This window comes from Eubalaena glacialis, chromosome 2 (assembly GCF_028564815.1).
Source record: "Eubalaena glacialis isolate mEubGla1 chromosome 2, mEubGla1.1.hap2.+ XY, whole genome shotgun sequence".
Classification (NCBI taxonomy): domain Eukaryota; kingdom Metazoa; phylum Chordata; class Mammalia; order Artiodactyla; family Balaenidae; genus Eubalaena; species Eubalaena glacialis.
Genome location: NC_083717.1, coordinates 145,541,245 through 145,568,309, shown reverse-complemented (window position 1 = coordinate 145,568,309; position 27,065 = coordinate 145,541,245). Strand labels below are relative to the sequence as shown.

The 27,065-nt window shown below is 42.1% G+C and overlaps 1 protein-coding gene across 4 annotated transcripts in view; it reads left to right on the top strand.

Moving 5' to 3' along the window:
• CDKL1 (cyclin dependent kinase like 1) overlaps positions 1 to 27,065 on the top strand; it is a 56,352-nt gene that overhangs the window by 26,599 nt on the left and 2,688 nt on the right. For 2 of the 4 annotated variants that reach the window (XM_061180821.1, XM_061180820.1), the window contains exons 3-9: positions 2,756 to 2,877; positions 13,715 to 13,787; positions 16,189 to 16,279; positions 16,889 to 17,089; positions 19,970 to 20,052; positions 23,574 to 23,630; positions 24,806 to 27,049. In XM_061180821.1, coding sequence (XP_061036804.1) covers positions 2,756 to 2,877; positions 13,715 to 13,787; positions 16,189 to 16,279; positions 16,889 to 17,089; positions 19,970 to 20,052; positions 23,574 to 23,630; positions 24,806 to 25,105 — 927 coding nt within the window. In that variant the 3' untranslated portion in view covers positions 25,106 to 27,049. Of the gene's footprint in view, positions 1 to 2,755; positions 2,878 to 13,714; positions 13,788 to 16,188; positions 16,280 to 16,888; positions 17,090 to 19,969; positions 20,053 to 23,573; positions 23,631 to 24,805; positions 27,050 to 27,065 lie in introns of those variants that run through there. The other 2 variants (XM_061180823.1, XM_061180822.1) reach the window with 2 other exon arrangements.

Below are 27,065 nucleotides of genomic sequence, written 5' to 3'. Positions count from 1 at the left end.
TTTATTTGTCTCTATATCCTTAGGACTAGCAGAGTGCCTTAAGCACATTAAGATAGATAAATACTTGTTGAATAAAATGAATTGAGAAAGTCAGCCTAAATAGAAATAGATTGAACCCCCAATAACAATATTAACAGTTAAGCTTCCTGGAGAGAACAATGTGGCCTGACCCTGTTTCATGTGCTTTGTGTTATGAAGCTGTCACAGCAGCCCTTGAGCTTCCTGCTGTCACAGATGGAAAACTGAGGCCTAGAGACATTAAATTAAATTATTCAAAGTCAAGGTCAGCTGGCTAGTGGCTTGTTCATCAAAACCTTATTTATAATACACAAAAATTGGAAAGAATCTCTATGTTATTTGAATAGAATATCCAGCAATTATTAGAATCTAGGTTTTCAAAAGGTGTGCAGTAACAAGAAGATGGGTGTAATATAATATTTACAGTCCCACTCGGTTCAATGGATCCTGCTGTGACAATGCTCTTTACCTGCTACATGGTCCCCATGCTTGGGTTGCGGAGTTATAGCTCTTTTAGTTCATACCAGGGTGTCGGGTGGGGCAGAGGCGGGCCAGATGTAGAAAGTGACATCTGGAGGATGCGAGTGTTTCAGAGAGAGAACTGGGTGAACAGGTCCTGAAGTGAGAGGGGGTGTGAGCCTTTGAAGAAGTGACAGAAATTCAGTGTGTCTAGGGTTTAAGAGATGCAGCTGCAGAAGTAAGCAGAGGTCAAATTGAGAGGATCTTTGGGTTTTATCCTGAGGCAGCAGTGCCCCTGGTGATCACTGCAGGTATGGATGTGACAAGTTGGAGGTGCCAGTCTTGGCATCTGAGAAGGTCCAGGTATTTGTGTCTGTAGAATTGATACATTTGTACTTTTGCTTAAAAAGTTGGCTGAAGATGTGTGGAACATGGAAAATGAAAAGAATCTAAGATTTGAGGTCTGGGCCTTCAGACAGTTATTTTTCAGAGGCTGTAGGAAAATCTCTGCTTTCTGCTAATTGTCACAAAGCTGCTATTTACCCCCTCTAAACTTGGTTGTTTGCTTTCTGTTTGAGACATCTGAGCCAATGCAATTCTTTGGTTTAAAACAGCAGTCAGTTCTGTCCTCCTATATCTGGAAAGTGTTAGTTCAGGCGAAAAGTTTCCAGCTATGGGAACGTAAATCTGGGGCTTTACAACCTGGAGTGCCTTCTGTTCTAAGGCCCAAATGTGGCTAATGGGCTTTAGAGTGTCTTGGCTGTTTTATATTTGTTTCATCAAGTGTAATCGCTGGAGCAGGAATTTCACATCTTGAAGATAGAGGGGTTTTACAAAGAAAATGAGAAAATAATTGTCTTTTTTAGTATTTCTCTTGCTGACTGTTTCTCTTCTCACTATCTATACAAATGTGCTAGAGTGTGCAGTTCCAGAACTTCAGTTTTTCTCCTTCTGTCTTTTATCATTTATGAAATATCTGTTTACCTATGATTAATACCTCTGTCTACATATCAAATCACCTGGAGAATTTGGGGAAATAAACCAGATGGCTGGGCCCCTGTCCAAGACCAATTCAGGATCTCTGGGGGTGGTGCTGGGGCATCTGCAGTTTTCAAAAGTTCCCCTGGTGATTCTACTACAGGGTTGTTATCTAGTGCTGCATTAACAAACCTCCTCAAAACTTAGTAGCTTAAAAAAGAATGATTTCTTAACTTCTCACAGTTGTGCCTTGGCTGAGTGCTCCTTCAGGGGGTCTTGCGTGGGCTCGCCCACGTAGCCGAATTAGGTGAGGGCTGGCAGGGGCTGAGCTCAGCTGGGACACCTGCGCCCTGCTCTCCTCGTGGTATTTCATCCTGGGCTGGATCTGGGGGGGGTCTCATGATTGCTTTGACCACTAGAATGAGGCAGAAGTTATATCACCTGATTTCTGAGACTAGGCCTTAAGCAGCCTTTCGGCTTCCTCTTTTGCTCTCTTAGATCACTGCCCGGAGGCCTTCAAGCCCTAAAGAAAGTTAACCATTTTTGCTCTCTTCACAGTAGTTTGCTTAGTTGTAGTGTTTCCAGTAAGATCATGGACAAGGAGGGGCCAGAAAGCTAAGTACAAGATTTATCTCTGTCAACACCGACATTCATTCCTGCCTGTGTTTTCTAGATACACTCCTTCAGGCATATCAGATTGGAGAGTCTTCCTCATTTTTCTCTTTTAAAAGGTTTCATCAGCCTAGGAAACCTGATTTACTCATTCATTCACAAATAATGATCGAATGCCTATTATGTGCAAGGCCCCATGCTGGGAATACAACATCATTCTGCGTAAACAAGAGAACACAGACCCTGATGTTTGTCATGTTTCTTATATTCTATAGAATGTATCCATTATATCTGTTGGCAGCAGAGGACATTAAACAATCAATTGAACAATTACTTAGTAGTTTTGAAGGATTCCAAAAGATTCATACTTCAGGGGGGCCACGAGGGACACTGAAGCAGTCTAGGGAGATCAGGTAGATCTCTTTAGGAGGGGACATTTTCATTCTTTTTTCCCAGCCTTCTCATATCTCTTTTTACCTTCACTAACCACCAGGGTCATGATCATTTTTCACTTGCAGGCTGCTAACGAACAGCTCATAAAGAGAAGAAAGATAGTGCTATTGACAGCCTCCGTCAATCCAAGACAAGAATTTTTCTAAAGGACAAATAGCTTTCTTCTACTGGGCCAAAATTAGAGAAAACTGTCTTTCACACTTCCACTTTAACACCTTGCTTTTTGTGTTTTCAGCAACTCAAGCATCCCAACCTCGTCAACCTTATCGAAGTCTTCAGGAGGAAGCGGAAGCTTCACCTGGTGTTTGAATACTGTGACCACACGGTGCTCCACGAGCTGGACAAACACCAAAGAGGGTGAGTGACCTGTCGTTTACAAACAAAACACAGCAAAACACCCTAGGGTTTGCGAGGGAAAGTGAGTTATGACCCTTTTTCACAGTAGGCAAGGACAGCCAATGTTTGGCCAGCATACTCTGCTGCTGAGGGGTTACCAGAAGTGTTGAGAAAGAAATCATAACTCATCATTTTCATGAAGAAAGCAGCAACTACATTATGCGGTTGAACTTGATTTTTTGGTATATTATCTCTGCATAAATGCTATGTCAGTCTCTAGGAAAGAAAAGGAGGGATATTAGTTACTCCGTGCCTGCCTAGGGAAGCATAAGGACTTGGAGGTTGAAAGGAAGAGTTCAAAGACAATGGCTAATAGGAAGTTTAAGGCTAAGACAAACGTGGTGTTTTATCTGAAGCAACCCAGGTATCTGGTCTGCTCTATTGGTCAGAACTTTTTTGGTTACAAATGACAAGAAAACCCAACTGAAGCCGGGTGTAGGTGAAAAAGGAAGTGGTGGTGGCTGTGATTGGAGAGGTGACTCTGGAGGTCCCGCTGACCTTATCACACATTTCTAGCGCAGGCAACACCTTTGTGTGCAGCAGCAGAAGGCTCGGTGAGCAGACAGAGCCTTTGTTTGAAAAAAAAGGCAGGGGGTGGGGGTGAGATCCCTTCCTCTGAAGGTCGCTCCTTGCCAGGGTGAGCAGAATGCAGGCTGGATTTTGGCTCCCACCCACTCCCCAGCTGGATGTCTTTAAGGCACAGTGCCTTAGGTGGGGCCGCCCACCTCTCTCTCTCTCTCCCTCTCCCCCGCACCACCGACTCCCAACTCTTCCTCTCTGTGTTGGCTTCATTCTGCCTTGGAGTTGAGTCTCCTTTACAGAGTTGATTTTGGAGGGTATGTGTGTGTGCTGTGAGATGGAAGCAGTTAGGAAGGGAAAAGTGTGAACTAGAAAGCATTGCCACAGACTTTTATCAACCTGTGTAGCCATTCTAGAAGAAAGGAAGTTCTAGAAGAAGGTAGCGTCTGCATACAAAGTCCAGTAGAAGACTGATTGGCTCAGCTCAGGTGATGCAGCTACCCCTGGAACCAGTCACTGTGCCAGAGGGAGAGGGTAGAATGATTAGAAGGCCCTGGGAGATATGATTCAAAGTGGGTCAATCAAAGAAGACTTCATGGAGGAGGTGGCCTTTGACTTGAAAGGTGAGGAGACTCCAGAGAAGTCGAACAGGGAAGGATATCTCCTCTTCTCTGTCTTTTGCTGTGTTCCTGGGAGCCCAACTTTGGCTGAGGACGATATGCAGAGAGCACTGGAGATCAGAGTGATGGAACGGCACCCCATCCTGGCTCACATTCGCACTCCAGTGGCTGGAGGCTGAGGCTCTTTCAACAAGGCTTTCAAGCCTTGGCCAAGAGCTTGCTCTGTCATGTGGTGGTGGTTATGTATGATCTGCCATGACCTCTGGGCAGATGGGATTAAAGTGGTTCATGGTTCATTAGTGACCATGGCACAGGCTTTTCTTGTTAATTTACACAGCCAGAGGGAGCCAAGAGAACAGACACCTCCCTCCCTTCAGCAAGTCATTGATACAGAGAAATGATGTGTTCAAGGGAGAAAACATTGACTATGTTGATATTTGCTCTTTTGACAGCTTGCAAGTGACACTTCAATTAAACCTACTAGTATAAGTTACTCGTGCTATGTGGAACTAGGGGGTTGTTGCAGGGAGTTTGATTAATCATGTTAGATTGAGTCACTTAGAAACACTGATTAGTGGGGGGTTGAAAGCAATTGGGAGTCAGTTCTTTTTTTAGCATATAGTTTAAGCAGAAGAATAAAAAGACAGGATGAGGAGTGACTAGAGTCTTGGAAGCAGATTTTTTTTTAACTCCACTGGCTAAAATCTGTTATATATGTTCCAGAAAATGCTTTAATATAGAGGTGGGTTAGAGAAGGGAAAGACTGGTAGACACGTGTGTGGTTAAGTACAAGCAGCTTCATTTCCAAATGACACTGTGCCATGGTTTGTCAAATATAAGATTGACTTAAGGAACACTAATAACTGAGCAAGTTTCAAAAGTAAGATTTATTCTAAGTCAGATCATATGCATTTACTTTGAAGTTTAAGGATGTGTGTGTGTGTGTGTGTGTGTGTGTATGTGTTTTAAAAATAAAAGTTATTTTCCATTATCCTGACTATTTGGATTCTCCGATCTTTTAAATGCTATTTCAAAATTTTGCTTGTCATCATTAAGGAGTAAATGTTATTAACTCTGTCAACCAACGATTTTGAAATTCATAGGAAAACTTTATGTTTCAATGTAGAGATCTACAAAATAAAGCTATACTATAAAACTTTGTGAGTGTATTCCCAGTAAAAGTGGGCCAGCATCACCTGTGTGACCTTTAGCAAGTTGCTTACAGGTGTCCTTACCTCTAAAAATGAGAGTTTAGTACCAGGTAAAATTTAAGAGAACTTCCAGCTCTACAGTGTTATGAGTTGATGATCTAATACCTAGAGCTCAGAAGACTGCAGTTCTCTTTTAGTTTCATATGTGATCTGTTAGACAATATCAACAGAAGATAATGTGCTAATGCTGATGTTTTTCCTGCCTGGTGGCAGGTTGGTCCTCCCTGGGTTTGCACATTTACCCCAGGAACGTCCTGTGATCACTATATTTCCGGGTACAAATTTCTAAAATATAAAGTGGATCATGCCACTCCCCTACATAAGTCATTTAATAGCTCCTCAAAGCTTACTGGTGTGGTAAAAACCCCTAGCATGGGATACAAAATCTCACTCACTCTGCAAGATCACCCCATTTCCCACCAGTTTCCAATCCCATGGAGTCATTTGCATCCTAGGCTTTAGGACACCTGGGTTGCCCTACCTTCTGTACTCTGCCTGGCAAACTCCTGCTTGCCCTTGGATACAGCTCAAAGATGACCTCCTTATGATGTCTACCTTAGGAGACTCGGGAGTTCCTTCCTCTGGTATCCATTACATCTTCTGGAATTATTTATGTTTGCCCAGTAAACTATAAAATCCTCAAGGGCAAGAGCTGTGCCTTCCTCATCTGTGTCTCCCCAGTAATTTTTAGCTTAATTCTTGGCACTTGGTATATTCTCAATACTTGTGGAGTGACTGAGTCAGCAAACTGATAAATTGATCCTTAAAGATGATTTTAAAGAAGAATAATCATAACAATGTTTTATTTTTCATTTAAAAATGGTTACTTTGATTAAAAATTTCTAAAACCTAATATTGTCAAAGGAAATTATTAGTACACTGCTAGAGCAACCTTTCCAGAGGGCAGTTTGGCAGTGGCTCTACTTCTGTTAATTTACCACAATAATTATGTGTGTAAATATTTAGTTTAAAAAGTGTCTATTGTTAAAGTATTGTTTATAACAAAAAAATTGGAAACAACTGAAATGTCCAATGATAGAGGATTGGTTAAGTAAATTATAGTATGTCTTTACAATGGAATACAGTGGAGCTGCTAAGAATCATGCTTATAAGATAAAACAAACATTGGGCTTCCCTGGTGGTGCAGTGGTTGAGAATCTGCCTGCCAATGCAGGGGACACGGGTTCGAGCCCTGGTCTGGGAAGATCCCACATGCCGCGGAGCGACTAGGCCCATGAGCCACAATTGCTGAGCCTGCGAGTCTGGAGCCTGTGCTCCGCAACAAGAGAGGCCGCGATAGTGAGAGGCCCGCGCACTGCGATGAAGAGTGGCCCCCACTTGCCGTAACTAGAGAAAGCCCTCGCACAGAAACAAAGACCCAACACAGCCATAAATTAATTAATTAATTAATTAATTAATTAAAAAAGATAAAACAAACATTGACAGAGAAATGTTCATGAGTGGTTGCAAAATGAAGAAAAAATGCTATAATAAAAAAAACATTTCACTTTCATAGAATTTATATATAGGTAGAAAATAAAGAAAAGTAATTAATATACACGTTTAAATAGAGATTATCTCTGAGTGATGATTGTGTAGATATTTTCCACTTTGTTTTTTTATATATCTCCATGTTCCATTTATTACTTTGGCAATGTTTTAATTATTAAAAATAATTCCTGCTAAATCAGACTCAAAGACTTATCTCTACTTTGAATCTGAAATGGATACTAATTTATCTCCTTGTAAGATGTTGGTAACTTCTTGAACTCATTTGGAAGGCTTTTGGAGAAGAGTCACATTCATGTTGCTACTAACAAGCAAGTTTATGCCAGAATATATCCTGTTATAGTGGCATAAATACGTGTCCATTATAATTCCCAGTGCTGTGTTCGTGTTGCTTATATTTGCTCTCAAACAAGGATATTCCTTATCTTCTGTAGGACTGAATAGGCCTTGTACTTATTATTCTATTAACTACTGGTCTCTCCTCTGTCAAAGTTTCATAAACAACTGGTTTAGGTGTTCTCTCCTCATTTTTCTGCCCCTGTGTAAGTGCAGCCAGACACTTCACCCATTTTTTTCCTGTGCAGATTCCATTACCACCAGATCCTCCTCTGACTCTCATATAGTTTGTTCAAAGAACATCTGGTGGGTAAAGGGCATTACTACAAGTTTTCAGTTTCTGACAATGGAATTCCAGAACTTTTCTAAAACTCTAAAAATGTCTTTTTTAAAGTGATGCACTGTTTGTTGTAAAAATGTCAAGCCACACAGAAACATATAGAAATAAAGTTTGAGAAATGGTTTTCTAATTATTTTTCTATGCATATATATATCTAAAGAGATTGAACTCTACATACTGTTCATTTTTTAAGTGTGTTTGGGAGCTGTCTCCCTATTCATACATACATCTCTACTTTTATATTTTTAAAATGGTATAGAATTCCATGGTGCAAATATACCATGGCTTCTTTATTCAACCCCCCATTGATAAATATTTAGATTGTTTCTAGTTTTTCTCTAATAATAAGGCTACAGTAAACAATCACTTGCATAAATATTTCTATAGGATAAATTTCGAAGAACATATTATTTCTGTAGGAGCTTGGCCAGCCCTTTCGTCCCCATCTTTGTTGTAGCCTTGTGTAGAAGTGAAGCTTGAATGGATGTTGATTGTTTGACTTCTTGTAATGTGACAAATATCAGAGGAGCAGTGGTGGAAAGAACCGTTACTGTATTGAGAACCTGGGAAGAGATCCATGGTCTTTCTTTGTCATCTCTCTCGTCTCTCTTATTTCCGAAGACGTGTTTAAAATGCAGTTTGATCTGTTCACTTTCACACAGCAGTTGTTTAGGTTTCTCTCTGTTCATTTCAATTTTGTTATCAGGACGTTAGGGTCATAGTCCATCCTTTCCAAAACTTGGAAGGAGAGACAGAAGATTGCTTTCTGGGAGTTATTTTGTGAAACCAACACATTATGCATCGGGGCAGAGATATGCAAAGCATCCTTAAAGGGATAGGAGGCTGCCGGGCTGGTTAGATGTGACTGATTACATACGTTTTATCTAAGGAGGACACCTTCCTAATTTGGAGATGGGTGCAATTAAACTGTCTCAGCATAAAGGCAATAACCAGTCAAACTGTGTACTTTCTCTCATTCCAACTCTTTGCTCACCAAACACCATTCTGATTAGAACTTGAGTTTCTCTATGGAAATGCCTACAGTGAGAGCATAAGCTGGCACTCAGAATTTAAAGATGGATGAATAAATTAGCATTCTGGCTTTATATATCAGGCTAGTAAATTTGTGTAATGTTCACCTGCCCTTTTGAAATGGATACTGTCTTGGTGTGCTGACAAAACTGTCTGTATACGAAAACCTGAAGACCATTGTAGAAGGAGCCAGGCTGCTGGCTGCCCTTTCAAACGAAGCACCACATTCTCCGTATTGCTGTGATGAAATGACTTTTCCCCCCAATTCTGTTCTTCACTTAATATTTTCTCATATGCATTTCTCTCCGCCACTCCCCACCCTCCCTCCCGCCTCTCCTCTCGGCAGGTATGCGGGATCTTAGTTCCCCAACCCGGGATCTAGCCTGCACCCCCTGCAGTGGAAGCATGGAGTCTTAACCACTGGACCGCCAGGGAAACCCCTCATGTGCATTTCTATATATGTTGCAGTATAATTTTTAGATCTATTATTAACTATAAGATATTACATCTAGTTACATTACCATCTAACTGTCCCTCCATTGTCGAACATTGAGGCCATTTTCAGTGTCTTGTCTGATAAATGATTCTACTCTCAAAATCTTCCTACAAAGAGAAGATTTTTCTTCTTTTGCACTTTTTCTTTAGAAGTTCTCAAAATGGGATTATCGGCTCATAGGGTTTGTCAAACTGAACCAATTCACCTTATCACCAATGATGAGGATTTATGTATATTTTTTCCTTATAGTCATGCTACTTTGGTTTCTATTATTAAAATATTTGATGAATGAATTCCTTCAAACATATAAGGTAGAAATAATAGCAATCCTACACAAACTCCTTCAGAAAATACAGAAGGAAGAAATACTTTCCAAATCATATTGTGAGGCCACTATAACCTGATACCAAAACTAGATGAGGGCATTTCAAGGAAAGAAAATGACAGATGAATATCCCTTGTGAACTTAGGTGTAAAAAACCTTAGCAAATTAAATCTAGCAATGTAATGTAATAAAAAGAGTGATGTACTGCTATTTCTTGATGTATTGATTTTTAGACATTTTTAGACATTATCTACAGACTATTCTGATAGATGAGGATTTAGCTGTCTTACACCATTATTTCCTCTGCTTCCCCTTCTCCCCCCAAATAGTTACATTAAAATTTTATTAATTCAGCATTCACTGTTCCCATTATTATGCCTATGTAAATATTACTTATAGCTGAGCATTTTACCATACTAGGGTTTCTTTTTGTATTTTTTCTGCAAATTATATTTGCCTTGCTTTTTAAATTTGCTTAGTATTCTATTGCTAACTTTTCCCACTCTTTTTAATAGTCTCTCAGTATACTTTTCCACAGGATAATCACATCAGGTAATCCATTAGTTCATTTTCTTGCCCCCTTGGTGATATCCTGCCTTTAGACCCCCATTCTCCATCTGTTTGGCTTGTTGTTCTCCAAGCCCGCTGACCAGCTGTCCTCCTGGGACTTCCCTTTGCTGTCATCCTTTGAATCCCCTCTAGGAATTTCTCTATGGTTTGATTCACCACTTCCTGGATCTCCGGTCTTCCTCTTTCTGGGTTTGCTTACTTAGTGTGGCCAAGGATCTCTGTCTCCAATTGGCTAAAATGATGGTACAGTCACACAGAAATCTAGACCACAGACATTTCTAATGATACCCCCTTACTCCTCCTTGGAGCCAAACACTTGGGAAGCTTTTATGTTCCTGGGGGTGAAACAAAGTCCCCAAAGCAGGCAGGAGGAGTGCCGCGAGGTCACACTGGTGGAGGACCCAGGAGTGCACTTCTCCTGCACCTCTTCCCACGAGTGGAAGATGGATTCCATTCCACCCTCCCTGGAGGGAGTACCTCTGTCAAGCTGGACCACAGCTCAGTGGGCTCCAGAGGGACAGCTGTAGCTCTCACCTGCTGTCACCATGTCTTGTCTTGTACTTTTATTTTCCCAAAGATACTATAAGCTGCCTGAGGGTGAGATAATGTCTTATTATATTTAGATTGAGCTTCAGTGTCGTTCTAGTTAGGTTTTAGGAGAGAGTGAAATAGATGGGTGTGTTTAATCCACCATCTTAACCCAGAAGTCCTTTGAAGCACTTTTTTCAGTTGGCTTCAGTGACACTGTGTTCTCTTGAGTGTCATCTTAGTTCACTTGGTGTTCAACCCCAGTCTCTTGCTGGGTCCCCCTCTTTCTGATCTCTACATGTTGCAGGGCCTCAGGGCTTGACCTCCTCTTCTCTTTTCTGGATTCATTCCTTAAGTGGCTTCATCCACTCCTAGGCCTGTAAATCCCATCATTATGCTTATGCTTCCCAAATTTATCCTTCTGGATGCAGAGCTCCTTTCCCAGAGTCTTCCCTTCTATGGCTAAGAAGCATCTCACCCAGCCACCCTCCCTTCCCCTCCCCGAAACCGGCTTCTCCCCCAGCGTTCTCCACAGTAAAGGGCCCCACCATAAACCAGAAACTTAGGCTAATTACTTGGTGTCATTCCTTGATTTGTCTCTGAATCTCACATCCAATCTCTCAGAAAATCCTGAAGACTATATTTTTAAAATATAGTCCAAATTGGGCCGCTTCTCATCACCTTAACCACTCCGTCAGATGTTGTCCTAAGCAGAAAAGCTTTCTGGAGCATGTGTATAAGATAGAACCCTTTTCAGCACAGCACCCTCTGTACGTACGTGTGTATCCAATCCCAGTGAGGTGCCACAGAATAGATTCTATTTTTCTTCCTTTCCATATCTGTAACTCCCTCCACCAACAGTGAAAAACCTGGCTCCTATCATCCTCAGCTAAAAAGGGTCTTAGAGATAGAATCTGAGGCCCTGGCATTCCAGAGCAGAAACAGAGTAATCAAGAAGTGAAGTGAGGGGCTTCCTTGGTGGCGCAGTGGTTGAGTCTTCCTGCCAATGCAGGGGACACGGGTTCGAGCCCTGGTCTGGGAGGATCCCACATGCCGCGGAGCGGCTGGGCCCGTGAGCCACAACTACTGAGCCTGCGCGTCTGGAGCCTGTGCTCCGCAACCGGAGAGGCCGCGATGGTGAGAGGCCCGCGCACCGCAATGAAGAGTGGCCCCCGCTCGCCGCAGCTGGAGAGGGCCCTCGCGCAGAAACGAAGATCCAACAAGCTAAAAATAAATTAATAAATAAATTAAAAAAAAAAAAAAAGAAGTGACGTGAGGGACTTCCCTGGTGGTCCAGTGGGTGGGACTCCGTGCTCCCGATGCAGTAGGTCCGGGTTTGATCCCTGGTCGGGGAACTAGATCCCTCATGCACGCGCAACTAAGAGTCTGCATGCCGCAACTAAGAAGTCTGCAGGCCGCAACTAAGAAGTCTGCATGCCGCAACTGAAAGATCACACATGCCCAACGAGGATCCCGCGTGCCGAAGCTGAGACTGGCTCAGCCGAAATAAATAAATAATAAATAAATAAATAAAATATATATTAAAAAAAAAAGTGGAGTGAGTAGCTGATCCAAGACGACACTAGGTAGCTTGAACAGAATTTTTACGTTTGAAAACTGTGTAACAAGGTGCTTAGTGTTAGAGGAGCGCTAATGATACGCTATTATAATTTACTTTTAAATGCTCTTTTTGCGTAATTTCTTTTGGGAAATGTTCTTAGAGACTAAAATTGCCTGGTACTGAATAACCTTATATTAATAGTTAATTCATTACATAATCAAAATATATTCTGTTATTTTCTGGGTAAAAAATGGAGGCTGGGGGAAAGCACGTCCCCTGAAATGTCCTCTTCTTAGTTGTATTTTTCTAGGCCGTCTTTCTAGACAGGTGAGATTTTCTGGCATCTGTACCTTTATGTCGCTAGAATAAGGAAGGGAATTTGGAGAACAGCTACTTCAGCCCAGGAATGTCCCAGCTCTTCTTCATGGAAGTGGCCTCTTCATTTCCTCCACATTGTCCCACTGTTCCAGCTTCCCCTTATCTGCTTGAAAGGATTTCCTGAACATCTGGCCGGTGACAACAGTGGCCTCATAGCCCCTCCCGGAGGCTGGAAGTGACTTTTTTGGGTCACCTTGACACAAGTACTCCAGAGTTTCCTCCCTGGTGTACATATTAGTTCTGGCTGAGGATCACAACAACATTGTTTAATGTTTGATTTGTAAAAACAGTTAAGTCTAACTGGTGGGCGGGGGTCTTTGAAAATAAATGTACTCTCTCTGTAGTTCGTTTTGCTCATTGCCTAATATTTTTTTAAAAAATGCTCTCAGAGCAGGTACTGTTTTCTGATTCACACAAAGGACCTACTGGGGTCACTGGTTGCCCTGGTTATGTAAGCTTAGAGTCAGGGAGGAAGTGCTGGGAACAGTGGCATGAGGTTTAGATGCTGTATAGAGGACAGGGCAGGGAGATGTGAACAGGATGCAGCCAGCTACCAGAGAGGAGCGGTGTGAGGAAAGAACCAAGATGCCTACGTGGGCGTCTACTTATTATGACCTTCTGTTGCCTGGTGTGCAACGTAAACCTCTTCCTTACCATCACTAAAATCTTCATTACCTTAAAAAAAAAAGTGCTGGGGCTTCCCTGGTGGCACAGTGGTTGGGAGTCCGCCTGCCAATGCAGGGGTCACGGGTTCGATCCCTGGTCCGGGAAGATCCCACATGTGCTGAAGCCTAGAGGGGAGCCCGCGCGCAGCAACGAAGACCCAATGCAAGCATAAATAAATTAATTAACTTAAAAAAAAAAAGAAAAAGTGCTGTCTAGGGAATCTGAAGAAACCATGTGCCCACCTGTGGAAGATGAGTTCTGCTTCAAGGCCATCAGTTGGGGCAACTTGAAAAAATAAACAGCATCTTTCATGCTTGATATTTACTAATAACTTGCCGTCAACAAAAAGCTCCTTATAGAGATGGAGCTCAAGGTACCAGGCAGGTTCCCAGTGGTGCCACAGATGTTCGAGGTAGGTGGTCTTAAGTACTGGTTGAAATCCCTGTGGGTCTTCCTAGTCCCTCCCTCTAGATGTAGATGTTACATTGTTGTTACCTTGCTGTCCCTGGAATTCGGCAGTGTTCTGATCACGTGTTCTCTACACTTTGGACCCCTGGAATGCCTGTCGCACGAGTTAGATGACTGTATGTGTGACCTAGGATTTTCCACTACTTAAGCCTGTCTTGGTTTGCTTTTTTCTTTTTTTGAGCTGAATTCCATGGCAACACTAAAGAATGTGTCTGTGTTGCCTTGTTTTTTTTTAATAGGGTACCAGAACATCTTGTGAAGAGCATAACTTGGCAGACATTGCAAGCCGTAAATTTCTGCCATAAACACAATGTAAGTCTCATGATCTCCCTCTAAAAACCAGAAGGCTGCCCTTAAGCTGAGGTGGAGCCTTTGTACGAAGTTTATATCATACTTTTGTGGGTAGAATTTTTTACCCAAATCTTCGTAAGCCTGGTTGGAGTAAGTAGACACTAAAAATGCCAACCTAGCTAGGTCTTCTTGTTCAGGTTTTAAAGATGCATTTTTATGATTTTAAGAAAGTAGTTATTTTTACGTTGCTTAGGAACTGCTCAGATTTAAGGTAGAATCCCATTCACTTGGAGTCCATGTTGGTCTGGAACCCTCAAAATACTCTGAAACTGGGGAGGGGAGCCCCAGGTGGCTCATGCTTGTTGAGTGCAGTACGTGGAGTCTCAAGTGCAATGCACACGTACTAGTGTCTGCATTGGTGAGATAGAGGTGCCAAGTCTGCAACAAAGCAGCCAGTGGAAACCTCTAGCACTCCCAGCCACAGCAAGGCTGGCGGGAAGCACAGTGGACCGCTGCCCAGGTGGTGTGACTTCACAGATGCTGGGAAACCTGCTGTTCCTTCCAATACAACATGGCCCAGTCCCTGTACACAGAAGCCAGACTCCAACATCAGAGCTTCATTTTGGCCACAAGGACAATTTACTGCAATATGTCATCCTGACAACAGCCAGGGTCCAATTTCACTGGTGGGGCTGAATCCCCTTCCTCATGCTGTTCTAAATGGTTCTTTTTTCCTGAAGCTGCCTTCCCAGAGAAGCAAATATGAGAGTAGGCAGCACTTCTCCCTGCTGATTCTCTACCTAGCTCACGGCTACAATCCTTGTCCAAATGCATGCATAGCAGGGAGCATGGATACCTTATAGGTACTGCAAGTGAGGGCTAGCGGTTTCCTGAGAGCAGGTTTTAGGATGGGGGAGCAAGAGAGACTGCAGAAAGGCCCTGGTGGGGAAAAGCAGAGACACTAAGAACAAATATAACGCATACCACAGTTCCCTGGAGAGCCCCTGAAGCTGTTTGGCCACATGTGCATGGGGGGAGGGTTGTAGAAACTTGTAAAGAATTCCCAGAACAGCATAAGAGCACATTCTTGCTTACAAGTACTTCTGACCATCTGTCATCATGATATTCAGGGGTGTACCCATTTATAGTAATATTTGAAGCCAGTGGTAAAAAAAAAAGTGGAGATCTCAGGGCCATTAATTGCTGAGAATCAGATAGTTTGTAATAAAATAATTCAGAAACTGTCTCCCCCCAGTTTTTCCAGAATAATAAATACCCATGGGGAAACACACTGAGGTCTCACCCTGAAGATCCTTTGGAGTGAGAACTAGGCCAGGCCCAAGAGGAAACTCTGTCATCTCTCCAGATTCTAGAGAGTCAAGAACATCCCAGGGTATCAGCCGCAAGCCAGAGAGGGTCTCTCAGATTGCAGAAGGCTCCAGCATTCTCCTCCAGAGAGGAAAACACTTGGAAGAAGGGAAGGTTATTAGGAACCTGAACAGTACTATGACCCCACGGTTGTTTTTATGTAATTTTAATTAGGTTGTTGATTTGTTCCTTGCCAAAAAATTGCTATTTAATAAGAAAATCATGTGAAGATTCTTAAACATCCTTCCAGCATCACCCTGTTAAGCAATGTCAGCTGTGGTTTGGAAACCACAGGTGATTTGTGTCTAAACCCTGGCATGGGGGCTGCATCCCGTGGGGTGGAGGCACAGAAAGAAGGCTGGATGTGTGTGGGATGGAGCTGACATCTAGCGACTCCCCAGAGGGTGAGCACTGCCTGCTCTTATTTATCTGGTGGGGACGAATGTCAGAGCTGGAAGGGAGGTCTCTTGGCAGGCTGCTGCTTCCCGCCCTTCTCTTTCCCAGCTTATCTCAGTAGGCCCAGGGCTTGTCCTGTTTACCAGGCGGAATGTGTTCTGTTCTCAGTTGAACAACTGGATTGTGAATTCTGCTTAGGCACCAACTTGCAGCTCCTGCAGCCACGCTGCAGGCCTCACCCAGAGCCTTTTAACATTTTCCCTGTCACCTGAGGTAGCCAGATTAAATACAGGACACCCAGTTAAATGTGAATTTCAGGTAAACAATCATAACACTTCAGTATAAATATGTCCCAAACATTGCGTGGGGCATACTTATACTAAAAAATTATTTGTTGTTTATCTGGCTACCCTACTTTCATTTTGTCTTTCACACTTGTTGGTCTTTAGGGGCCCTTCAGGAGTTTGGGCTGACTCAGGCTATGATGGGTATGGTACTAGGTTTATTTTAGGCTGCTGTTTTGTAGTCTGTTTTCCAAAAGGCCAGTGAGAGGTTCAAACAATTTCTCAAATATTTGCTAAATATTCATATGTTTTATTTAGTCCCTGTGTTATAGTTGCTCCTTTTTAATCTGCTTTGGTTTGATGTTTGTGATTAGTGCATACACAGAGATGTGAAGCCAGAAAACATCCTTATCACAAAACATTCTGTGATTAAGCTTTGTGACTTTGGATTCGCTCGGCTTTTGAGTGAGTATTGAAGTTTTCTTTAGTTAAGTGTCAAAGCTGGAAAGATTTTTAATATGATAAAGAATCTAAATACTATAGAAAGCTGGTTCCTGTATATTTAGGGCATAAGCTTGCTATAAATTACACGTCTGCAATTAATTGAAAACATGTAGATATACACTGGTTTAAAATGTATGCTATCTGTAAATTTTACCACAGTAAAGTGCTTATTAAAAAGTATGTTATAAAAAAAAAAGAAAGTATGTTACCCTCCTGGTTTCTACCATGTTTTGCTAAAATAGTACTTTTTAGAACTACTATTTTAGAAGAGTGGTTTTCAACCTCGGCTGTAGATTAGAATCATCTGGGAAACTATAAGCTCTAACTATAAAAACTATACTGATACCCCTCCAGGGATTCTGGTTTAATTGGACTGGGGGGTGCCCAAACACCAGTAATTTTAAAAATACTGTATTCCAAGTGATTTGAATGTGCAACCAGTATTGTGAACCACTGATTTAGAAAAGCCACAGATGGAACACAAGCTTGATTTCTCAGGTCTTCCCCCTCCTGGTTTTGATTCCTCGCTTGCACTGCTCTCTCTGTTTTCCATATCCCATCACTGGCCAGCTGGACCGAGTGACTACTACACAGACTACGTGGCCACCAGGTGGTACCGCTCCCCAGAGCTGTTGGTGGGGGACATGCAGTACGGCCCCCCAGTAGATGTTTGGGCAATTGGCTGTGTCTTTGCTGAGCTGCTGTCAGGAGTGCCTCTGTGGCCCGGAAAATCAGATGTGGATCAGCTCTATCTGATTAGGAAAACCTTGGGTAAGTGGTGTTTCTGTCCTGCCTTTTGGAAACTGGATAGTTTTACCCGTGTCAGTGCTGGGCAGAGCCAAGTTCCTAGTCTCATCTAATGCCCTTTACAGTCACAAAGAGGGAAAGTCTCAATGAAATGGCTCCATGAAAGGTGTCCGGGTTTGTTTTAAGAAAAAGAATCAACAATTTTGAGTATGTTCTAATTGTCCAAAAAGACACAAGATTCTCTCTTCAACATAGTTTGGATCAAGTTAAACTCCGAATAATGATGATAACAACAATAAAAACATACATTTCTATAAGGGCCTAGCAGTTTACAGAATGCTGTTGTGTTTCGCTTCATTTATTATGATGTGGTAATTCATTCTCTGGATGTCCTTGACTCCAGCCTGTCAGGCTAGTTCGGATTATTCAGATGCTATTTAGAAGATGCTCAACCTTCTAAGTGTCGGGAAGAAAGCCTGGTTCTTCTTATGTCACCCTTCTTGTTTTACTTTCCCACCCCAAAGTCCTTTCCTTTGTTTCTACTCTTGGGGAATAGGGGGGAGGAGAAGAGGGGGAAGGAAGGGACAGATGAACAGATCTGTGAGCAGTGATTGCTCCCTTCAGAAGTCAGGGAGTTGAGCTATGACTCTCAGTTTAAAGCAAACTTTTCTTCCTTGAAACTCATGTAGCATCTGCTGTGGCCATGTCTTGTCTTGTACTTGTGTCTTGTGCTTGCATCATTCCAAAGGTACTGTAAGCTGCCTGAGGCTGAGATCCTGTCTTTTATTTCTATTTATCCTCCACCAACATCTGCACACAGTAGGCAGTAAATATTTGCTGGTAGCTTTTGTTGAGTGACATGTAAGTCACCTTGGAGCCCTACCAGGGGCACTGAGCCTTCCTTTGCTGTGTTTTCCCAGTGATTTTAGGGCACTATGTCCATGTCCTACCCCCCAGCTCTCTGGTGGAAGAAGGTTATTAAGGTACAGACAATGTGCTCATGAGGAAGCTTACTGAGACCTGGGACAAGGCATTAGAGAGCATATTTTGGCTGCTCGTCCAAAATGGGCAAGGACGGCAGTTTTTGGATTTGAGTGAAAGGTAAAGTTCCGAAACAAACTGGTGAATTTAGACAACTTGATACCCTGAGGTCGGAACTCCAGCCCAGTCCAATAGCAGCGTTTCCGGGGCCCTGGCTGGCAGGCTTTCACTGTTCACTCTGCTCTGGGAAGTGGGCCTGGGTGTGCCAGGGGCGCCCTTCTGAGCATCTCCCTCTGTTCTCTGAACAAAATTCCTCTTCAGATGTCATATCCCTGGAATTTTACATGAGGGCGATTTTAGCTTATTTGGCTGAAATGTGGGCAGGTGAGCCTCACATAATCCCCCAGAATATAGGAATGCTCCTTTTGTTTTATTACTTCACATCTTAAGTGCTTCTAAACAGTACATAAAGTGGGATTTCCAAGTGATTGCTATTTGGTAAAACAAGTAAAGGTGGTTCCAATTTGGAAACATATTCCTACTAGCTAGATCTTCCATGCTTTGTTTCCTCCCTCCCTCCTTCCCTTTCTCTGCTCCTTTCCTAACCCTAACCCTTCCTTTCTCAGATATTTATTGAGTGCTTGCTACGTGTCAGGCACTGTTCTAAGCGCTAGGCCAATACACTTTTCTCTCGACCCATCAGTATTCAGTGAATACGATTTTAATTTGTGGTTGTTGCACTTTTGCTATTTTTTTAAATTTAATTTATTTATTTTTTATGCAGCAGGTTCTTATTACTTATCTATTTTATACATATTGGTGTATACATGTCAATCCCAATCTCCCAATTCATCCCACCACCACCACCACCCCCCGCCGCTTCCTCCCCTTGGTGTCCATACATTTGTTCTCTACATCTGTGTCTCTATTTCTGCCCTGCAAATGGTTCATCTGTACCATGTTTCTAGATTCCACAAATATGCATTAATATACGATATTTGTTTTTCTCTTTCTGACTTACTTCACTCTGTATGACAGTCTCTAGATCCATCCATGTCTCTACAAATGACCCAATTTCGTTCCTTTTTATGGCTGAGTAATACTCCATTGTATATATGTACCACATCTTCTTTATCCATTCGTCTGTTGATGGGCATTTAGGTTGCTTCCATGACCTGGCTATTGTAAATAGTGCTGCAGTGCACATTGGGGTGCATGTATCTTTTTGAATTATAGTTTTCTCAGGGTATACGCCCAGTAGTGGGATTGCTGGGTCATATGGTAGTTCTATTTTTAGTTTTTTAAGGAACCTGCATACTGTTCTCCATAGTGGCTGTATCAATTTACATTCCCACCAACAGTGCAAGAGGGTTCCCTTTTCTCCACACCCTCTCCAGCATACTTTTGCTATTTAAAAAAAGCCATTATTTGTTAGCGTGTGTATGTGTGTGTGTGCGCACACACTTCTGAGTTGTTTGGTTTGGACTCCTTAAACACTCTGTGAGCCTTTGAGGGACAAGAGCGTTGCAGCCTTCAGTTTCCGGTCACGCCTCCTCTGTGCCTAACACAGTACTCCACCCACTGTGGGTCTCGGCACAGTTTGTTGAAAGCTCCCTCAGTGCCTCTCCCTCTGATTGGAGAAGCAAATCGCAGCCTTTGTAGATATAGGCACTGACCAACACAGCACCAATGGAAGGAAACTATAGAGCAGTGCTTGCTAACTGATCTAATTTTTTTTTGCGAGGATGAAAAAGACTTTATTTTCTATTTATTTTCTGTGGGTTTTTTTGGTTTTGTTCTTTTAAATTTTTATTGACGTATAGTTGATTTATAATATCGTGTTAATTTCAGGGAGCTATACTCAGTATTTTGTAATATATACAACCTATCTAATTTTACCTTTCTCTTTCTTCTTGTCCAAAGGAGACCTCATTCCTAGGCACCATCAAGTATTTAGCACAAATCAGTACTTCAGTGGGGTAAAAATTCCAGACCCTGAAGATATGGTGAGTGACCCATTTTGGAAAGAGCTCTGCACGTCAGAGCTAAGGTTACCAGGGTGTTTAAGGGGGATCATTCTCACTCGATGAATGTACATGAGGAGTTGCAGGCTAACTAGGTTTTGGTAGCTATGCACCACCCTGAGCCCCATGGTCCACTCTGCAATGGAAGATCAGTCTAAGAGTAAAAAAGAAAACTGGGGCAAATTGGCTAGCAAGATCATGGCCTTCAGTGCTAGTTTATAGATTGCTGATAGCAGAGCTTAGCCAGCATGTTGGACAGGAATGCAGAGCTACCTGCCCCAGCCTCACCTGTCCTTCATCATTTTCAGCAGTGGAAGCTATGAAGCTCAGAGCCAATTAACTTTTAGACAATGACTCATCCAGGGAAAATCCAGCGTTGTCCAAACCCCCTACTCTACTGTGCTTTCACTCCCAGACTGGGGGAAAACGGTGATGAACTTGCTTGGCCAGCCTTACTCTCATACCTGTCCTCTATGGCCAATGTGGGGAAAACACTTATTTTTCAAAAATTGAAAAAAATTTCAAACGTGCATATCCTAACCCACCTTCAAGAATTTATTCCAATGAAACTATTAGACAAAGGCATAAAGATATGACATTCTTTTTTTTAATTGGTGTATAGTTGTTTTACAATGTTGTGTTAGTGTCTACTGTACAGCGAAGTGGAGTTCCCCGTGCTATACAGCAGGTTCTCATTAGTTATCTATTTTATACGTATTAGTGTATATATGTCAATCCCAATCTCCCAGTTCATCCCACCCCCACCCTTTTCCCCCTCGGTGGCCATACGTTTGTTCTCTACATCTCTGTCTCTATTTCTGCCTTGCAAATCAGTTCATCTGTACCATTTTTCTAGATTCCACATATGTGTGTTAATATATGATATTTTTCTCTTTCTGACTTACTTCACTCTGTATGACAGTCTCTAGGTCCATCCACGTCTCTACAAATGACCCAGTTTCATTCCTTTTTATGGCTGAATAATATTCCATCGTATATATGTACCACATCTCCTTTATCCATTCATCTGTCGATGGACATTTAGGTTGCTTCAGTGACCTGGCTATTGTAAATAGAGCTGCAATGAACATTGGGGTGCATGTGTCTTTTTGAATTGTGTTGTCTCAGGGTATATGCCCAGTAGTGGGATTGCTGTGTCATAGGGTAATCCTATTTTTAGTTTTTTAAGGAACCTTCATACCGTTCTCCATAGTGGCTGTATCAGTTTACATTCCCACCAACAGTGCAAGAGGGTTCCCTTTTCTCCACACCCTCTCCAGTATTTATTGTTTGTAGATTTTCTGATGATGCCCAATCTAACCGGTGTGAGGTGATAACTCATTGTAGTTTCAATTTGCATTTCTCATGACATTCTTTAATAGAAATCATTTCCTTTAGTGTTCCATCAGTAGGGAATTAATTAAATAAGTTATGGTATGTCCTTACAATAGAAGTACCACATAGCTAATAAAAATAGTCATATGTAATCACCTAAAAAAAAATGTCCGCAACATATTGCTAAATGAAAAAAAAGTTACAAAACAGTATATATAATTTGACATAATTTTAATAAATATTTAATAAATACATGCATTTACATGTATAAATATTTAATAAAACATATATTTACATGTATAAATATAAAATAATATGACAACCTCTGGAAAATCAGGCAAAGATTTTTACGTTTGTGAAATAAATGGCTGCAAAGATATATACCAAAATATTAACAGTGAATGTCTCTTTGTGGTGGGATGATTTGTTTCTTTCTTTATGGTTTTTTAATATTTTCGAAAGTCTTCTAATGAGCCTGTATTATACTCAAAAACATTTCTGAGCACAGTTAAGGTCTGTGAGATCCTGAGTTCCTACTGCCTAAGGAAGGTACTTTCAAACTGAACTAACCCTTCTCCATTGCTCAGTTTCCAGATGAAAGTTCCATCCAGTTCCACTGGAGCTGTCTGTTCTCCCAACCTCTTGGCCTGTCCTGCAGTGAAGTCTCCCACCTCCCACTTCCCCGCCACCCCTGCTCCTGCAGCGCTAGGAATAGGAAAAGTGGGGCAGCTGGGAGCCTGCAGGGCCGCAGAAGCAGGAATGACACCTGGCATATGGGAGGTGACCCAGCCGGCTCCTTTGTGACCTGGACGTTCCCAGTTTCACGCTAAATATCCCTTAGCGATTTCCTGTTCGCTTTTCTACCGGGGAAGCCTCCGAAACAACCCAGGTTTCATCAGTGTCATCAGTGTAAAAGGCTTCCTATGGTTTCCCAGAGGTTGTGCTGCAGGGGATTTCCTGTTGACAGAAACACAGGAAGAAGCAGTGCGGGGGCTGTGCTGGTTGAACATCTGTGCCCCAGTCCCTCTGCCGGTCAGCAACCCTGCCCGGGAGAGGCCTGTTTGCTTCTGGGGCAGGGAAACCGGCTAAGCAGGCGGGATGGGCCCATCCTATCACAGCCAACCAGCCGGCCTCGTCCCAGGCGTCCTTGCTGAGACAGCAGGGCTCAATGTCAGCAATGTCAAGCCAATGTCAAGGCAATCCCCAGAGGTGCTCAGATTCAACACACAGAAATAGCAAGAGAAATAGTTTAGCTATGGGCGTGGAGAGGGCCGCTCTCAAAGGCTGATACAAATCCGCTTTAGGATTTTTTTTTCCCTGTTGGTCTTAAGAGCTTCAGTTTTCGAGTTTCCTATCTCTTACTCTTATTAGTGATGAATAACTGCACACTCAGGAATTGGTCATTTATTTGACTCTGCTTGGCTAGCTCTTAATTTCTCAGCTCCCCTCCTCTTTAGCCTCTTTATCAGCTGTATATCTCTTTAACTGGCCTGTCTGCCTGACATAGGCATTCCTTCTACTTTATAGTGTTTATTATTCCTGATTGTCTCCTGCCTGTGACTGGAGCAAAATAGCCTTAAAGAGCCAAAGGGAGATTGATGAATTGTCTGCTCAGGAGACTCTTTAAATAGTAGGATGATCAGGGAAACAGCAGGCTCTTGTGGGAGGAGAGGACAGTGTGTATTCCAGAAAACCAAGAAACATTTTCTGGGTAGGGAAAAAAAATCTATTTTGTAGCTCCCTTTATGTAAATGTCAATAAATGCAATAATCAGAGCCCCTTTCTATAAATGCCAAGATAAATGCCAAAAGTTATTCCAAGGCAAGGCAAGTTATATAAGTTGAGGCAGAAAAAAAAGGAAATAACAATTGCTTGACGAGTGTTTTGGGATTTTTTTCTTTCATTAGTATTCCCTCACAATTTGCTACCTGCATCAGTTCTTCAGGAAGTGAAGGGGGTTAATGGTTAGGAAGAAAATTTGGAAAAGCAATTTGGAGGTGGGGAGAGAAGGAGCTTATGAAACAGACACAGGGAGGTGGGGTGGGCAGAGGGTGGAAGAGGCGAAGAAGGTGCCAGGAAGATGCTTCTCTCACTCAAATTCAATCTGAGGTAAACTTATATTTGAATATATGCTGTAAATAAAATCCCTGTTTTCTTTTCTTTAACAGGAACCACTTGAATTAAAATTTCCAAACATCTCTTATCCTGCCCTGGGGCTCTTAAAGGTAAAATCATGGCTTCCAACAGACCTGGAAGCACACGGCAGCTGTATCACTAGGGAATCTGAATGATGTATGTCAATCCATGGATTGAAAAGTGTTCCTTTTAGAATTCTTCTTCTCCTTTGAAAAGTATACATATTTTCCAGTTTTAAAAATGGGTCACATAACAGTGAAAACATCTGAAAGTATTTTTCACTTTAAATAAACTTAAACTGTATTTGAAATCTAAATTAACACAAAATAGAAATTTAAGATTGGGGTGGTTTGTTTTACAAAAGGATCCTTTTCTTCAAAAAAATGTTTAGCCATAGGATTCTTTTAAATAGCCAACTCCCTAGTATATTGGACATAGGTTTTGATTTTAAAACTTGATTTATATATACATTTTCAGAAATATAATAGCCCTTATGTAAAATGAGGTACCAATTAAAATGTTTGCAAGTTACAGACAATGTCCCACCCATTTCAAAAAGTATGTAAAACATTTACTGATGCATTTATAATTTTAAAAAATGAGACAGTTCCTTGGGGTATGTAGTTGTGCGATTTAATCTATCCAAGTATGAGCCCTCTGGCCTATTTACTGGCAAAGCAAATAGTTAAGAATGATGTAACATAAAGAGATGTATATTATGCCTCTCCCTCCTTACATACACATAGATACTTGTAATGCATGGACTATTTCTGGAAGAATATACTTAAAATAACTGATTTTAGAAGGGAGATTGGAAGAACTAGAGTGCTAGAGAGAGACTGCTGCATGCTGTATAAATTTTATTTTTACCATGTGTGATTTTTTAAATAAAAAACTAGTTTTTACTAAGTACAGGCAAGGAACCAAATGGGTTAGGTGGATTATTCTAGTGAGACACTGAGGTGAACTCAAAAATCGTATCCTACTCCCTCAGGGCAGAGCACCAAATGCCTCAAGAACAGAACAAGGTGGAGAAAATGATTTTTTTTGTTACTATTCCTAGAAACTATTTATTAATTCATTATGTGGTTACCCATGAATGATTGTGGAAGGAACGAAAGTCATGATTGGTGTGTTTTTTCCTACTTTTTCCCCCCTTTTGTTCCCAACTGAAGAGTTTAATCTTTCAAAGAAGAAAAAAATGACTTTAATAAGTTAATGCAATTTTAAAGAAGTAAGAAGAGGGTATTTTCTGTTCTTTCAGGGCTGTCTCCACATGAATCCTGCCGAGAGACTGACATGTGAGCAGCTGTTGCGGCATCCATATTTTGACAGCATCAGAGAAATAGGGGATTTGGCAAAAGAGCATGAGAAATCAACAAGGAAGACCCTAAGACAGAGCCAAAAGCACCTGCCGCGGGTAAAAATGGGGCACTGCTTTACAGAAGCATCCAAGGTTGCAATTTCAAATAAGCTCATACCTGCCACCTGGTGTGGAGAGTCTGAATCTATACTTGAGGTGGCAATTGTGGCTTGCAGCTCCAGCACCTTTAGTACTGCATGAGGACACACAGGTCACAAGATCTACCAACCAGGGTCCCAAAGACATCTGCCTGCTAAGGGCCCTTCTCCCAGAATCCTAAAGGTGACCTTGCCCAGCAGCTCCCTGCTGCCAGCCAGGGGCCAGGGCTTTTGGTGTGCATGAGCACAGGTCCCAGCCAGGGACAAGAAGCGTGCTTCTTATGCTTTGGGAAACGAAATCAAATTTATCCCGGTTAGCTCTCTGTCATCGTGTTTACCTTCAGTATTGATTGACATTCCAGGTTTATCTAAAAAAGGAACTGTTTTCCTCCCTGATCCATTAATCATCAGAGTTGGCTAGTGTACACGTGGTGATGAGTGCTTTCAGTGAGAGCAGCAGAACAGTGCATTGAATCAGATCACAGCATCCAAGCTGCACACTGGGAGCCGGTGGAGAATTGTGATTGGTGTAAAGTGGCCGAATGGCCTTACATTAAGTGTCTTGTCATAAGCCAAAAGCCGTAATAATTTAGGATGGACTGTAGTTGGAACCACAATTAAGATGAGCTGGCTGCTCCTGGTTGCTTCTGGATCTGCTCAGGTACCCCTTAAGCTATAAATTATCTTGTCTTAGTCCTTCCCTTTGCAGCCTCCTCTGCCCAGTATGCTGAGTGGCACTTGGGTGGTGTTTGTGAGGTTTGGAGGAGAGAAGAGGGTGGACAGTCCATTATGAACAGGTACAGCATGAAACGTAGGGCCCTAAGAGACCAGAATTACGAAATTAAGAATGCTTTTAATGCAAAACAGACTGGAAATAGACTTTCCCCCCAGAGTTACCCCTTATCTTGCTGTTTCTTTATTTCAAGAATCTTAGAATCCTTGACTTACAAGGGATTTTAGAAAACCTCATCCCTTCTTTTAAAGAAACTGGAACTAAAACTTTAAAAAGTGGGACTTCCCTCGTGGCGCAGCGGTTAAGAATCTGCCCGCCAATGCAGGGGACATGGGTTAGAGCGCTGGTCCGGGAAGATCCCACGTGCCGCGGAGCAACTAAGCCCGTGCGCCACAACTACTGAGCCTGCACTCTAGAGCCCGTGAGCCACAACTACTGAGCCCATGTGCCACAACTACTGAAGCCCACACACCTAGAGCCCATGCTCTGCGACAAGAGAAGCCACCGCAATGAGAAGCCTGCGCACCACAACGAAGAGTGGCCCCCACTCGCCGCAACTAGAGAAAGCCTGCACGCAGCAACAGACCCGACGCAGCCAAAAATTAAAACAAAAAACAAAAACTTAAAGTGGATTGTCAATGGCAGAAAGTGAGACTTGTAGCAGAGTTGTGACTAGAACCTCAGGATGAGCCACCTGCCCGTAAATGCTACTGAAATAGGCACCAATTTAAAAAAAAAAAAAAAAAAAGAGGCTCTTGATGGAAGTATTTTTACTTGAAAGACTAGGGGAACCCAACTAATTTGTGTGTTGCTTGTAGGTCCCAACTGTTTGATTTAAAAGTACTTGTTTTTCAGACACCTAAGGCCATATAGTACTGTACAAAAAAATATGTGTTCCCTTACTTTCATTTGACATTGACGATAAATTCAAACATTTTCTGGCAGCGTGAAAGGAGCAGTTTTGCCTTTTTAACTAAGGTAGTAGGTGGGCAAATCACCTAAGTGCTCCAGACATCCGTTTTCTTCACTACAAGACAAGATATTGGCTTAAATGATCCCTAATGTCCCAGCAAGCTCTTAACCCCCATGAATCTATGCTTTTTCCCAGTAATGTTAACATGTAGATTTTTCCCTTCTTTTTCGTATTCTCTAAATTTCCTTTAATGTGCATGTTTTGCTTTATAATATAAAATAAATATTGAAAAGAAAAAGCAGAGACCAAATTTATGGGAGGGGGTAAGCTCCAAATCCTTCAATTCCGCCCCTGAGCAGAGACCAAATTTAAACATTTTGTCCTTTCTCAGATCCTGGATTCTGTGCAGAAAAAATA